This window comes from Rhinichthys klamathensis, unplaced genomic scaffold (assembly GCF_029890125.1).
Source record: "Rhinichthys klamathensis goyatoka isolate OS25496 unplaced genomic scaffold, OSU_Roscu_1.1 h1tg000781l_1, whole genome shotgun sequence".
In the NCBI taxonomy this organism is placed as follows: Eukaryota; Metazoa; Chordata; class Actinopteri; order Cypriniformes; family Leuciscidae; genus Rhinichthys; species Rhinichthys klamathensis.
The window spans coordinates 937,501-950,993 of NW_026607178.1; the positions used below are offsets into that span (position 1 = coordinate 937,501).

At 38.7% G+C, this 13,493-nt stretch overlaps 1 protein-coding gene across 2 annotated transcripts in view; it reads left to right on the forward strand.

Moving 5' to 3' along the window:
* The window catches only part of caln1 (calneuron 1), a 57,865-nt gene extending 44,693 nt beyond the window's left edge, over nt 1-13,172 (forward strand). For both annotated transcript variants that reach the window (XM_056243198.1, XM_056243197.1), the window contains exons 5-6: nt 5,402-5,558; nt 11,914-13,172. In XM_056243198.1, coding sequence (XP_056099173.1) covers nt 5,402-5,558; nt 11,914-12,041 — 285 coding nt within the window. In that variant the 3' untranslated portion in view covers nt 12,042-13,172. The remainder of the gene's footprint in view (nt 1-5,401; nt 5,559-11,913) is intronic.
* The last annotated feature ends 321 nt before the right edge of the window (nt 13,173-13,493 follow it).

The following is a 13,493-nucleotide window of genomic DNA, read 5'->3' on the forward strand; positions in this document are numbered from 1 at the left end:
TGGTGTGTTGGAATTCGGTGAAAAATGACAGCACTACATTCTCCTTATTTTCACAACCCTTTACGATGCACGCTTTAACCATTATTGTACACAAACTAGCTTCCAACAACCTGTTACTTCGTCAACTCCGCTCGAACTACTACTACCGGCGCATGTCACGTTGGTTGTATTGACGGAAATGTCAGAGGGAGGGGGAGAGGAAGCGGGAGCCGGTGAGAGGACTTTTCACAAGTGAAGATATTATTGCGCCAAGTCGAAGTGCTCAAAAGCACTTGTTATGGTATTCCGCCATACAATATAGTCATCAATTTTAAACGCTTAGAAAAGCGCAACGGTTTATTTTGTGTCACCAGCCCAGGTCAAGTTACACTACTCGAGTAACTGTGTTTACATAGGGAAAACGTGGAAGTGTTTGGTCGCTTCTCTGCTTGGCCCATATTTAATGCATGGGCTAAGCTAAGTGCTAACATAGTTTTGCGGCAATACAGAGCGATATAGTGCACGCACTGAGACGAGAGAGGTATGTATCAACTCGTCTTAGTTAAGGGAATAACATAGTTTAATAAGAAAAACTGGTGGAGTATCCCTTTAAGTGTCACCGGCCCACCGGTGGGCCCAAAGCCATTACATTTTTAAAACCGTAATATCCTATACTAAACCTTAACTAATCTTGACTATCATTTGAAAGCTTACAATCTCTAGTTTCCATTATGTTGGAAATTTACATTATGTTCTTGCTCTGTCCATGCAATAAATGCACGTTCTTAAATGAGCGAGGTTTTCATCTTGGTATGAATCAAAAAGTCAAATCAGAGCTGTAGTATATTCATATTTAGGCTACAAGTAAATATGTAGATACATATTCATGAAGATACAACTCCTCGTAATTCACAGCTTGATAGCACGCAAACATTTCTGCCCGTTTTCGCGTTATTGTCAGCCTCTGCTTTTCCACTATAGACTGAAGCGCGTGATGCGACGCACCGTTACTTTCAGTTAATAAAGGAAAAATACTGGCGGTTTCTGACCGCAGTTATTTTTGTGACTGTTTGGGGCATTCTACAGCCCTTCATTAAACATTTCAATACAGAACCAACCTCAGATTGCTTTTAATCAATGCACAAATCGAAATCGTACAAACAGATTTTACGATCTGTTCCTAAATTATGATTGGGTGGGCAAGGCAGATGTTTGGGCGGGCTCAGCCCTCCCCTGCCCATGCCTAGAACCGGCCCTCATTTTTTTTCAAGCTGTGGATGGTTCTCTTTATCTACAGGTGTCTTTTCTTTCAAAAAGACTCAGGTGAACTATAGGTCAGCAAGTATCAGCCTGTCTGGAGATTGCCATCACACACACACACACACCTACCATCCCAACAAAGATTACCCCTGACTTCAGCACAGCCAGTCATGACCTTTAAGGTCATTCCGGCCACCAGTGCTTGTATATAAATACTCACAGTCAAGAAAGAGTGTTCAAAAAAGAAAAGAAAATGGAATTTGTTATTTAGCACAAGAGCTCTTAATGAGCTGCTCTGCTGCCCACTCTCATGGCCTCCAATGAAAACAGATGGATCTGATGCCCTCAGGCGACTCCGTCTCTGTGTCTGTGGGTTGTCCGAAGGTTACATCAATGCAGCTAGTACCCAGTCATTCTCTCTGGTAAGCCCAGAAACATCCCAGCTTTACTGTCTGGATGCTAAAGGGCTGGTGGTTTGCATCAATGTCCCTGGATTACTTCCCATTCAATCAGATGGTTTAACCCTTTTTTTTATTATTATCAGGAATCCAAGCTTTGCATGTGCATTATTATTCCTCTTAAAAAGTAATATATATGTCTTCATGTAACTTAACCTGCACAGTTTATTTTAGATTTTTCACAGGCCCATTGAGGCTTTCTTCAGAAAATGCAAATATTGCTAATACTCAGCACATTTCCCAATACTTAAAGTAGGACACTTTTTCAAAACTCTTCACACAGTTCTCCTACCTTACTTTCAGCTTGACACATTAGTTAATTCATACATTAGTTAAATCAAGTCATTCTTCCATAACACTGGCAAAGATTTGACCCAACAAATACACGTTGTAACTCATAAAACAATGACCTAAAAACACTAACAACAGGCAGCATTATACAATGTTTTCTTTTGTAAAGTTTCTTTATAAAATTCACTGCAGTATTTGTTACATAGTCCATGTTTACATTATAGTACAAGATTAGTCCTATATGTTTTCCCCTTTTATGCTAATGAAATTGAAAGAAAAACACCTGTTTGGATGTTCAGCTACATCAAATTCTTTTGATAGTAGTTCATTTTTTAGATTTGGAATATATATTTAAATATGGTATTACTGTAGAAATGTAGCAAATAGCAATTTTGAACTTAAGTTGAACAGTTTTGAAATGAGTATGTAAACGTGCAAATTGGCCTGTAGGTTCATTGTTTTGGTGGTGTTTGTTTCTAAGTGAGAAATGTATTTATGTAATTTGAAAGATTTAGTCTTTGAATGTTTTTTGAGCCAAAGCAGTGATAAATGATCCACAGTTTATGATGTTGTGCTCACTTTTGAAAAGAGTTTTGAAAAAGTAACCCAAGTACTGATGTGTACTTGGATGTGTCCTAGGGATTGTATAAAAAAAAGCTGTAAACACACTGGTTTGCAGCACACATTGTTCAAGTTATTTACCCATTGCTAATCAATCGGAAGTCAAAATAAGGTGGATATATGTATGTCATATACACTCAGAACACATATTAGACCACTAGGTCAACATACAGTAATATTACAATAATATTTTCAGCCTGTGTGTTCCTAAGGTTTACAAACAAACACAAATATAAACTGATTTGTAGGCCTATTCTGCAGTGTTTACCTCAGCTTGCATGCAGAAATGTGCACTCATTCTTTCTGACTTGCTAAAGTGGAGTGAAATGACAAGTTACTGTGGAGGTGAGCATAGTGAGGCTGGAATACTTAATGGCTTGTCAGATTTATTAGCTTGCCAGCTATTGTAATATCCTGCTGTCTGTCCTCACAAGCTGCAATGGCCTGTCAAGCACCTTTCTCCAGAGCCACAGAACTGCACTGTGAGCTTCCTGTCACAAATTTGGAGGTTTCCATGCTGTATTGTATCATTTTTGTATTCACAAAAAGTGAAGTTAGATTTAAACTCTTTTAACATAATAGCATGGTTTTTGGGCATTTACCATACTGTTATCATGAATAGGCTATAGCATCATATGCCAACCAGATTACCTTAGTATTACCATCCCTGTATTGTTTTAGTAGGGAAGGCTGAATGATTTAGTGGTGTATTAACATGTAGCCGACTGTATAGCGGTTCTCGGTGTTCCTAATGACTGTTTGTTCTCTAACCTGACAGCTTTGCAAATAAGGCATTAAAGTAACAACAGGTAACTTTTCAACCTTCATAATATATTTCCAAGTCTCTTGTGATGGTACATCGACTTACAATAGGTTGAATGACACGTCTGCCATAGCCTGACGGGGTCTGTAGCGTTTTCAATCGTACTTTTAAACTTCGGGTTTCGGGTAGTAACCGGCGAACAAAGAGAACTACAAAATTCGACTGCTTTACGGCATATACGTCACTTCCACCACCACTTCCTTAAAATCGGACTTGCGAGCCAAATGTTATAGTCATGGCCGAAGCAGCACAGAAAAACAAGAAAGCAAAGGTTTTATCGGAGCAAAGCAAAAAGAGAAAAAGAGAAAGTGATCGCGTTAAAGGCAGAACGAGGATCAACATTGCAGAGCTGCCAACTCTCACGCATTGGCCGTGAGACACCCGCATTTGATTGGTTTCACACGCTCACACGTACGCCACACCCCCGGTTTCTCACGCTAAATTGTCAACCCGGTCGGTCAAATCCCTGAAAGATGAGTTTATCTATAGATCTACCTGTTGAGCCACTCGTGATCGACAAGTTATACCGCAAATTAGTTCAAATCTCCCGGAATCTAGAGCGAGCGCGCACGCGAGACAGAGACTGTGCTCCAACGCGCGCGGACGGCAGAGAGAGAAAGCGAGCGAGAGACCTTGCGTGTGCAGGGAGCATCGAACGCCCCATCGAAAAAAGAATGCCTCTCTCTAACCTCTCTAATTCGCTAGAGTAGTAGCGAATTATCAATCTGGTAGCTAGTAAACGATATTCTAGTTTTTGATGGTTAGCTATCGCTAGTATTCTCGTTCTGATTTGAACTTTGGAATCGATGAAATGCAAATAGCAAATGTTTGACCTAAAAAGTGTAGTCTACTCAACATGTACAAAGAAAGGAGGAAGATTATTAATAAAATCATATTTTAGGATACCTAACATGTCTGTGATATTTGTTTATTTGTCTTGCCTCAAGCTATAATGCAAATCGATTTGTAAAATTTGCAGATTCATTTATGGTAGCTTGATATTATAATATTGACGATATATGGTTATTATCAACCACTCAAACATTGCATTGAAGTATCATATAGATCCAGTAAAACGGTAACCAATAGACTAGGCTACTATAATGACGCTGGCTTGTAAACGTGAGCATCGCGATCATTTGTCGTTAGAAAAAAAATAAAAGCCATGAAATTATATTCATATGACATGCTGAAATATATGCCACTGTACCTGGGATGAAGACATTTCACACGCGACGCAAGCAGAACACCTGCATGTGACCTCCTCCTACAGTGTTCAGGGCTATCCTGGTTGTCAACAATTGCACGTGCATGTAGGATGACAGAGTTTACGACAGTAGTAGAGGACAATACTGTTTCCCAACTGTAGGGGGAGCCCGAGAGCAAAAAACTACCTGTTGTTACTTTAAGCTGGTGCGCCACAGTTTCATTTACATCCTCCTGAAAAATCGATCTGCTGGGCTAATGTTGCCCGGGTAATTAAAGGGATGGAGCTCATAAACGCCCTCTGGATATGAGTAATAAAAATCAACTTACAGTCCCCATGACAGTTTTCCTCAGATGTCCTTTGAATTTCTTGCAGTTAATTGCGTTATGTCCCTTTATCGAGTGCCATGCGAAAGGGTTCAGACTGATCAATGCATTTTTTCTCCTCGATTACAAAGACTATTGATTTTTTTTCTGTGCTGTTTTATCTATCTAAGCACTGACCTGAATTTCATTTTAATGTGGCATTTGAAAACTGAATAAAGTATATTTTAAAATTAAAATTTAAAAATAAAACTATACAATAAAATAGTAGTTTAATTCAAATCAAAAAGTCACATTAAAACTTTGAGGTGAACTATCCCTTTTGCAACAATGAAACAAACATACAACACAAAATCCTTGTTTTTGAATTTTGAAATTTAAGTTTTTGAAGAGCTTGAGTTTGGTTGAGTAACTGCTTCTGTGTTATTTGTCGTTGTAGTTTGACATGCAGCGGATAACACTGGAGGAGCTGAAACACATCCTTTTTCATGCCTTCCGGGACCACCTGACGATGAAGGACATCGAGAACATCATCATCAATGAGGAGGAGAGCTTGAACGAGAACTCGGGGAACTGTCAAACAGAGTTTGAGGGAGGTGAGTGTAAACGTTGTGTGTGTGTCAGTGGTCCCGAAATGGGTTTTAAGGCCAATTCACACTGCACCGACAGACGCAGATCAATGCGGAGAATCACCAGATTAAAGGGATAGTTCACTTTGAAATTAATTTTTGATATGTTTTAGCTTACCTCAAGGGCATCCAAGATGTAGGTGTCTTTGTGTCCACAGTATTTTCAATTTTGTTATTTTTAGGTCAAACCGTTCTTGAATCTTGTCTGTCAGTCATATAATGCAGGTCTATGGGGTCCACCTCAAAGAGCATACACAGAGAAGTCCAAATTAAACATGATTTAATGACTCGTAAATGTAAGTACACATTGATGGCCTACGACACGAAACGAGCGGTTTGTGCGAGAAAACGAACAGTATTTATATCGTTTTTACCTCTTGTAATCACAGTCACGTCCAAGTACTCTGATGGCGCGGGCGCCTCTGTCTGACTCTGCACAAGCGCCGGCAAGCGCAGGAAAGCCCCGGAAGTGATCTCTCGCGCGTGTACGTCACTCATTGTTTACACAGAGATTTTGGACGTTTTACCTTTCACTGTGAAGATCTAAACATATTTAGATATACAGGAAATCGCAATGGAAGACGATTTCGGAAAGAAATTAGAAAAAAGAGAGATTTTACGTCCGAAATCTCTGTAAACAATGAGTGACGTACACGCGCTAGAGATCACTTCCGGCGCTTGCCGGCGCTTGCGCAGACAGAGGCGCCCGTGCCATCAGAGTACTTGGACGTGACTGTGATTACAAGAGGTAAAAACGATATAAATACTGTTCGTTTTCTCACACAAACCGCTCGTTTTGTGTCTTAGGCCATCAATGTGTACTTACATTTACGAGTCATTAAATCATGTTTAATTTGGACATCTCTGTGCATGCTCTTTGAGGTGGTGACCATAGACCTGCATTAAATGACTGACAGACAAGAACGGTTTGACCTAAAAATAACAAAATTGAAAATACTGTGGACACAAAGACACCTACATCTTGGATGCCCTTGAGGTAAGCTAAAACATATCAAAAATTAATTTCAAAGTGAACTATCCCTTCAAGCCCAAAGTATACTTCGGCCTCACCGTCCCCGTGATGTAATTTTCGTCATCAGGAGGGTCCGTGGACGTCCGCACACCGCACACTTAAGCCCAAAATCCACTAGATAGTGCGCACACGCCGAATGTGTCCTTAATTTTGCGTTCCACTCCGTCTCCCGCACTGTTGAGCGCACGCTTAAGTCACTCGCATATGCGCTCGCTGTTGTATGCGCACCTTCCGCTTGGTCACAAAATGTGGGCTGCACGCGGACAGGGTGTGTGGACGTCCGCGGACCCTCTTGATGGCGAAAATTTCGTCACACGGATAATGTGCGGACCTTCGTGAGAACGCGGGCAGCCAAAGAATACTTTGGGCTTCAGACATTCCTCAACCTAACAAATGCAGATTGAGCATGTTCAGTCTGTGAAAACAAAGCGCCCTCTGTCAATGCAGGGTGAATTGACCGTTAGAGTAAATTCACCGGTCAAAATACCAGTCTCGGCAAGTATTCTGGTAAACACTCGATTATGTCTTAAGTGAACGTAAACAGTTGATGTGTATCATTACATTGGATCCGCGGGGTCGGTCTTCAAGTGACAGCAGCCTATAAATACCTGCTGCTGTCTATGTCATTAATGTTAATCACAAAACACTCTAACAAATATAAATCTATATTTAATTTGTACAGTGAACACTACAGTGGTATTGTACATTTAGGCCTAATTATTACATGTCTGTAGCCTACCTGAATACATAGACCTTACTTTATTTATAAATGTATCTATGTTTTTTTTTTAATTGGTGTATTTTATCTTTTTGCTGTTCACTTGCCTTTATTATGTTTAAGCTTTAGTTAGACTTGTAGTTTTTGCAGTGGTATCGAAGTACTTAAAGTCTACTTTAAGTAATAAATGGAAAGCAAAGTTACATTTGCCATGATCCGATCCATGAATCAAAAACATTGTTTATAAATTATTTTATAGCATTATTTTATAGCTTTTAAATCCAAAGAAGAAAAGAGAAGAAAAGAGCCGAACTGACAATTAATTTTTTGCATGTTGTATATATGTGTTTTTCTATTTATTATACTTAGGCTACTTTATTGTCATTTCGTCTTCTATACATACACTTGTTATTTTGTGCATACATCTGTTGTTTACTCAGTTATTAAAAATATTGACTAAAATCATGAATATTGCAGAGTACCCTATTTAATACTCCATTTGTTTGAAATTCTTTATATTAGTGGTTCAACGGATCACAAAACCCACAGTTCGGCTCTTTTCTTCTTTGGATATAAAAGCTATAAAATAATTCTGAGCACCCTTTAAACTCCTATATAGTATCTAACTTTAAAAACAGTGTTTGTTATGATGTGTAGGTGCTTCTCTTGAGTTCATTATAGGGTTGTCTGCTTCTGTCTGTTTGTTCTTCCAAACTAATATGGGCTGATGTTAATGTTGTTGTTTCATGCATAATATAACTCCTCTTACTGCACCTCATCTCATCCTGTGATGAATAGCACAATGTTCCCCATGGTAATACACAGGGTTAATGCTCTTTTACAGTATGTGATATTCACAGCCTATTGACATGAGGTGCAATTTTTAGAAGCTTATTTCTTGGTTATTAAATCAGAGGAGTGAATTGAAAATGCTAGTTTGGATTTTGAGTAGGCAGCTCATTTCCAGATTCATGAGTGGGTGTCGTCACTGCATCTACAGGGTCACAAGAGCTCACTGTCGCATATGCTACACTACATTATGAGATCTCCCGAAACAAACTAATCATCTTATGAAACTTGTGAAAATGACTTTTGAAATTATGACGCAAACACACTATTTTAAGCCTATGTAACTCTTTGAGTGCCTCAGAACATTTAAAATGATTTTTTCCTCTTAAAAAGATTGTAAACCTAGTGAATGAATAGCACCATCAACATATGCATTTAAATAGTGGCCACTAAGGCCATATGACCAGCTCTATCTTGTATAGTGCCCCGCACATAACGTGGGTAAAAAATATATTTTTGTCACAAATTATTCATTCCCAAGACTTATTCATTCATGGAAATTCATTCATGGTTTTGTTAAATCGTGGCCACAACTTATTAATTTGTTCCCTCATTTTAGGTGAATCATGTGTCACTATAAAATGCAAAGTTATTAGAACTAGGGATTAAGAGAATAAATAAATGCTGGGGGCTGAATTCTGAATAGAATTAGCATTCATCTTCTCTGCCATGTAGTTAATCTTTATATATCTTTATAGTATCAGTTTTTAATGTTTTTAAATAGTACTTCAATTAGTAAAAATGTTGCAACAATTAACATTAGAAAGAATTTTATGCCATATCGTGTATGTTTTTTTCAGAAAGTGGTGTCTAGTTATCATCTCTGTAAATGGAAGGTCAAGTTGAGCACATTGCATTGTCCGATTAAAGGGATTGTTCATCCAAAAATCTCAATTCTGTCATCATTTACTCACCCTTGAGTTGTTCCAAACCTGTATTAATTTCTATCTTCTGCTGAACACAAAAGGAGATATTTTGAAGAATGTCAGTGACCTTTTTGACCACTTTTTTTTCCCATACTGGCACAGTGCTTTCCATAAAAGTAACTATACTGCAATTAGTTCCTAAAAACTTTTTAGCAAGTAACGCAATATTGTAATGCATTTCTTTTAAAAGTAACTTTCCCCAACACTGCTTATAAGTGTTATGATTCCAGTGTATAAATGTTCAATATGTTGGCGTATGGAACACGCTAGGACATTGTTACCATTGCAGGGGGTCAAGCACATCCCTCGAGTCTCTGTCCTACCAGCAGTAACAGATGTCCACAGCGCTAAAGCAACACTCATGATCCACACACTCTGTGTCTTTATGAATCATTCATGGAGGCACCTGGGCCGAGCTCATGTGTTGTCAACAGACCACACACTGAGACTATGTATCCAGAGACACAATTTCTTTAACACAAAAACTATATGGTGTCTATTAGAATTATCCAAGCAACAGATTTAGCGTTTTATTTGGTGATGCTAGTGACGCAGAAATGGCTCACTTAAGCTTTACAGCAGCACTATCACAAGATTTTTTTTTTGTTGAGAGGGATTTTTTTCTTGTCTTGCCATTTGAAAACAAAGTACACTTTAGCATACTTATGGAAATATGGTGGCCTACTTATTATGGAACAATATTCTTTAAAAGAACATACCTAAGTACGAACACATAATTGCATGCTAATTGCAAATAAATTAGAATATATTATAGAGTCGAATTTATATTAAATGCAGTTAAATCTGAACTTGACCCACTTAAGTAGGACTCAATTAATTCCATAATTTATTTGATTGTTTTTACAAATATGGTTAGTTAGAGAGTACTGCTGAATGTACTGACAAGAATTTATGGTAAACTAAAATAAACTTTAATGTAATCTCTATTGAAACTTGTATGTCATGCGTTTAAATATATTTGAAATTAGATTTGTAATAATGAAGTTGCAGTTTAGTAAAATATTTGAAATATATTATCTGTAATATTGTGGTTTTACCAAGTTGAACATGCTCCTAAATTAACATCCTTGTTGATCCTGGAACAACATTTCAATTAACCAATCAAATTTGAGAGATAGGTTTACAATTAATGTCTAGGATTACAACAAGGGTTTTACACCATTCTTATTCACCTATAATTTCCCTGTGATTTTAGGGATAAGTTATGGGCATGGTTAGGTTTAGAAATACATTTTCAGACAGGAATGTTGTTCCAGGATCAACAAAATATGTTTATCCAAGAACATGTCTTATTTGGCAAAATTACAGCAACCAATATGGTAATGTAATATCGAACAAAACACTACAATTAAAGTGTACTTCTTTAAAGCATGACAAAAGATAACTAAAACAACTATATAAAGTGTACTTAAAGTAACTTTCAATTTGACATTATTTCAGAGTGCACTTTTTAAAATGTACTTAAGTGTATTAAGAAACAGTCATGAAAGTGTACTCTCATTAATTTTGTTGATTTGTGTACTTACGTTATACCAAATGTTTCTAAGAATGTTTAAATCCAGAGAAATAAACAGTTTTAACCAGGACACAGACCGTGTCCGTGCGTCGCCTATCAATGACATCATACCCTCGTTTTCCATGGAAACACCAAAGATGCTTTAATATATTGTGTGTTTCATTAGACAGGTGAGAAACAGCGCTGTGTTACCCCATATACGCATGACCGGAGGAAGGGGAAGCGACATAATAAAAGCGGCTTAATAAAAGCTCCACTGCAATAGTCTCTCATTAGCAATCGCTCCAGCGGCCTCGTTCCGCTCCAACGGCTTTCGCAACTTTAATACATTACCAGTCATCCATGAATATGATTTCTGCCTGAGTCCTGTTGTATTCTCCACCGACTGTAGAGTTACTATAACTTTACACCGGCTGTAACTCCCATAATTCTGCGAAATCAAGGCGTCATTAAAGCTACGCCTTTGTTTTGAATAAACGACCTCTAGCGGTGAAAAATTACATAGTGTGCCTTTAAGTACACTTAATATGCCTTTTATTTCATTAGTTTTATATTATCTGCAAGTACGTTTTTTTTTTTTTAAACATGCTTTCAAGATTTGAAGTACACAAGTGCCCATTCAATGCAATTAAGCGCACTTCTTTTCCAGTACTCCCACAACTTTTTGAAGTTCAAAACATGCTGAGCATGCTGCGAGACATTTTATCTTGACTTCTATCTGCTGCCATTTGGAAAGGCAAGAGTGGGGCAAAATCATGTTCTCAAAGCAAAACACACTCAGGCAGAAGAGTACCTATGTTTGCTCATTATCGTGCCTCCACTCTGCCGTAACAAGGCTAGGGATTGGCTGTAGGGGGGAGAGGGGCGGGACTTCCTGACTAGCGCTCTGTGCCGGAAGGAGGACTGGAGCGGAAAATGGTATCACAGGGTGAGGCTGGCACACAATATGTCTGGCTGTGTGTTCCAGAAGCACCAAATAACTGGCTCTATTCTCAGCCCAGACCCCACTGTCACCCCACGCTTGTGAGCCGAGCAGCCACATGTGCTCAGGTGAACCGTATCCACCACCTCGCAGCTGCGCAAGAAACGCCGCTTTATTTAGACCAGTCAGATTGGCAGATGAAAGGCGGTCGGCTAGAATGCAAGTTGACACCTACACATTCAGACAGAAGTAGAAAATGCATTCAGATTCAGATCAGATGTTTCTGTCGTTTTCCTAAGGATCTCAGGACTAAATCGCTGTTTTTGTGTCATTGCAGTTCATCCTAAAAAGAAGAATCGACAGACGTGCGTGCGCAAGAGCCTGATATGCGCTTTCGCCATGGCCTTCATCATCAGCGTCATGCTCATCGCGGCCAATCAGATGCTGCGCAACGGCATGGAGTAGCGACACCACTGTGAGCGGGGCCGAGCCTGCATGTGCATGTCTGTCGATGAAGTTGTTGAAACTAACAAATAAACACTCGAGAAACAAAACCAAACACCTCACTACTGAAAAGAGGAGCTTTTTATTCTTTTCTTTTTTTTAATATGTATTCTCCTGTTACTTTTCCACGCGGACCAAGTGACGCAGGAAGTGTACGGCGAGCCAAGCCAGCATGTTACACGGGGCCTCATCTCTCAGGCAGGGACTTTAAAGGGCTGACTTTCTGCTTGTTTCGTGCCACCTCTGTTCCCTAATGCAATAACACGCAGGAGTTCATAAGCACCTCTCCTGCGACGCCATCTCCTCCGTGGCTCCAGATATTTCAGCCGGGATTCGCTGGTGAGCTTCTGCTGGATTCGGGTCTGCTGTCGATGTTGGAAGGCAAAAGTAATTGGCAACTCATTACACCTTTGTGGAGGGAGGGTTACAGCATCCACTCCGGAGACTATTTATGTCTGCTCTTGCCAGAGCGCTTCTCTGGTTTAGGGGATGGTGGGAGGCTGAGGAAGGAGTGCTCGTTGTAGACCATAATTAAATTCATAGTCGTCAGCTTCAAAAATCCATGAGCCTGACTCATAGTTTTGATCATTTCGAATCTGTTCTGCTATTAGATTGTGCAATCTTACCATGTCTGTCTAATGCTTTTTCTGAAGTGGTTTGTAATGAACACGCCCACGTGAAATATTGAAACGCCACAGAAAGTTGCACAGATTTCCACAGAATTGGAACTACCGTCATTCAGAAGTTCTACTCATTCCCTACTATGTTTGTTCAGTACACACTGGTGGAGCATGGCACTAGAAACAGGTTTGATTCCCAGGGAATGCACATAATTATACATTTAAAAAAAAATGTATGTCCTGAATGCATTGTAGGTTGCTTTGGATAAAAGAGTCTACCAAATGCATTAATGGAATTGCTAAAAAAATGAATATTTTGCTTTGTTTACTAGTAAAAATATCAACGTTTTCTTAAAACATTATTTGCCAAATTGCATAAAATATGGAGATTTATATATTTTAAAGAATATATATTATATAAACAATTATATATTTAATTAAATATTATAAACGTTAAATTAAAAATTACACCTTGCACTTTTGCTTCTGACGTTTTATTTTATTTTATTTTTTGTGTTAATGAAAAGATACATGACATGCAGGGAAAAATATGTATATTGTGGCCACGTAGCCTATTTAACAATTAATTAACATTATGTACTCAGCACGTTTTACTGATTCGTACCATCCTTTTGAGTAAATTGTGCACACAATATAATACACTCACCTAAAGGATTATTAGGAACACCATACTAATACTGTGTTTGATCCCCTTTCGCCTTCAGAACTGCCTTCTACGTGGCATTGATTCAACAAGGTGCTGAAAGCATTCTTTAGAAATGTTGGCCCATAT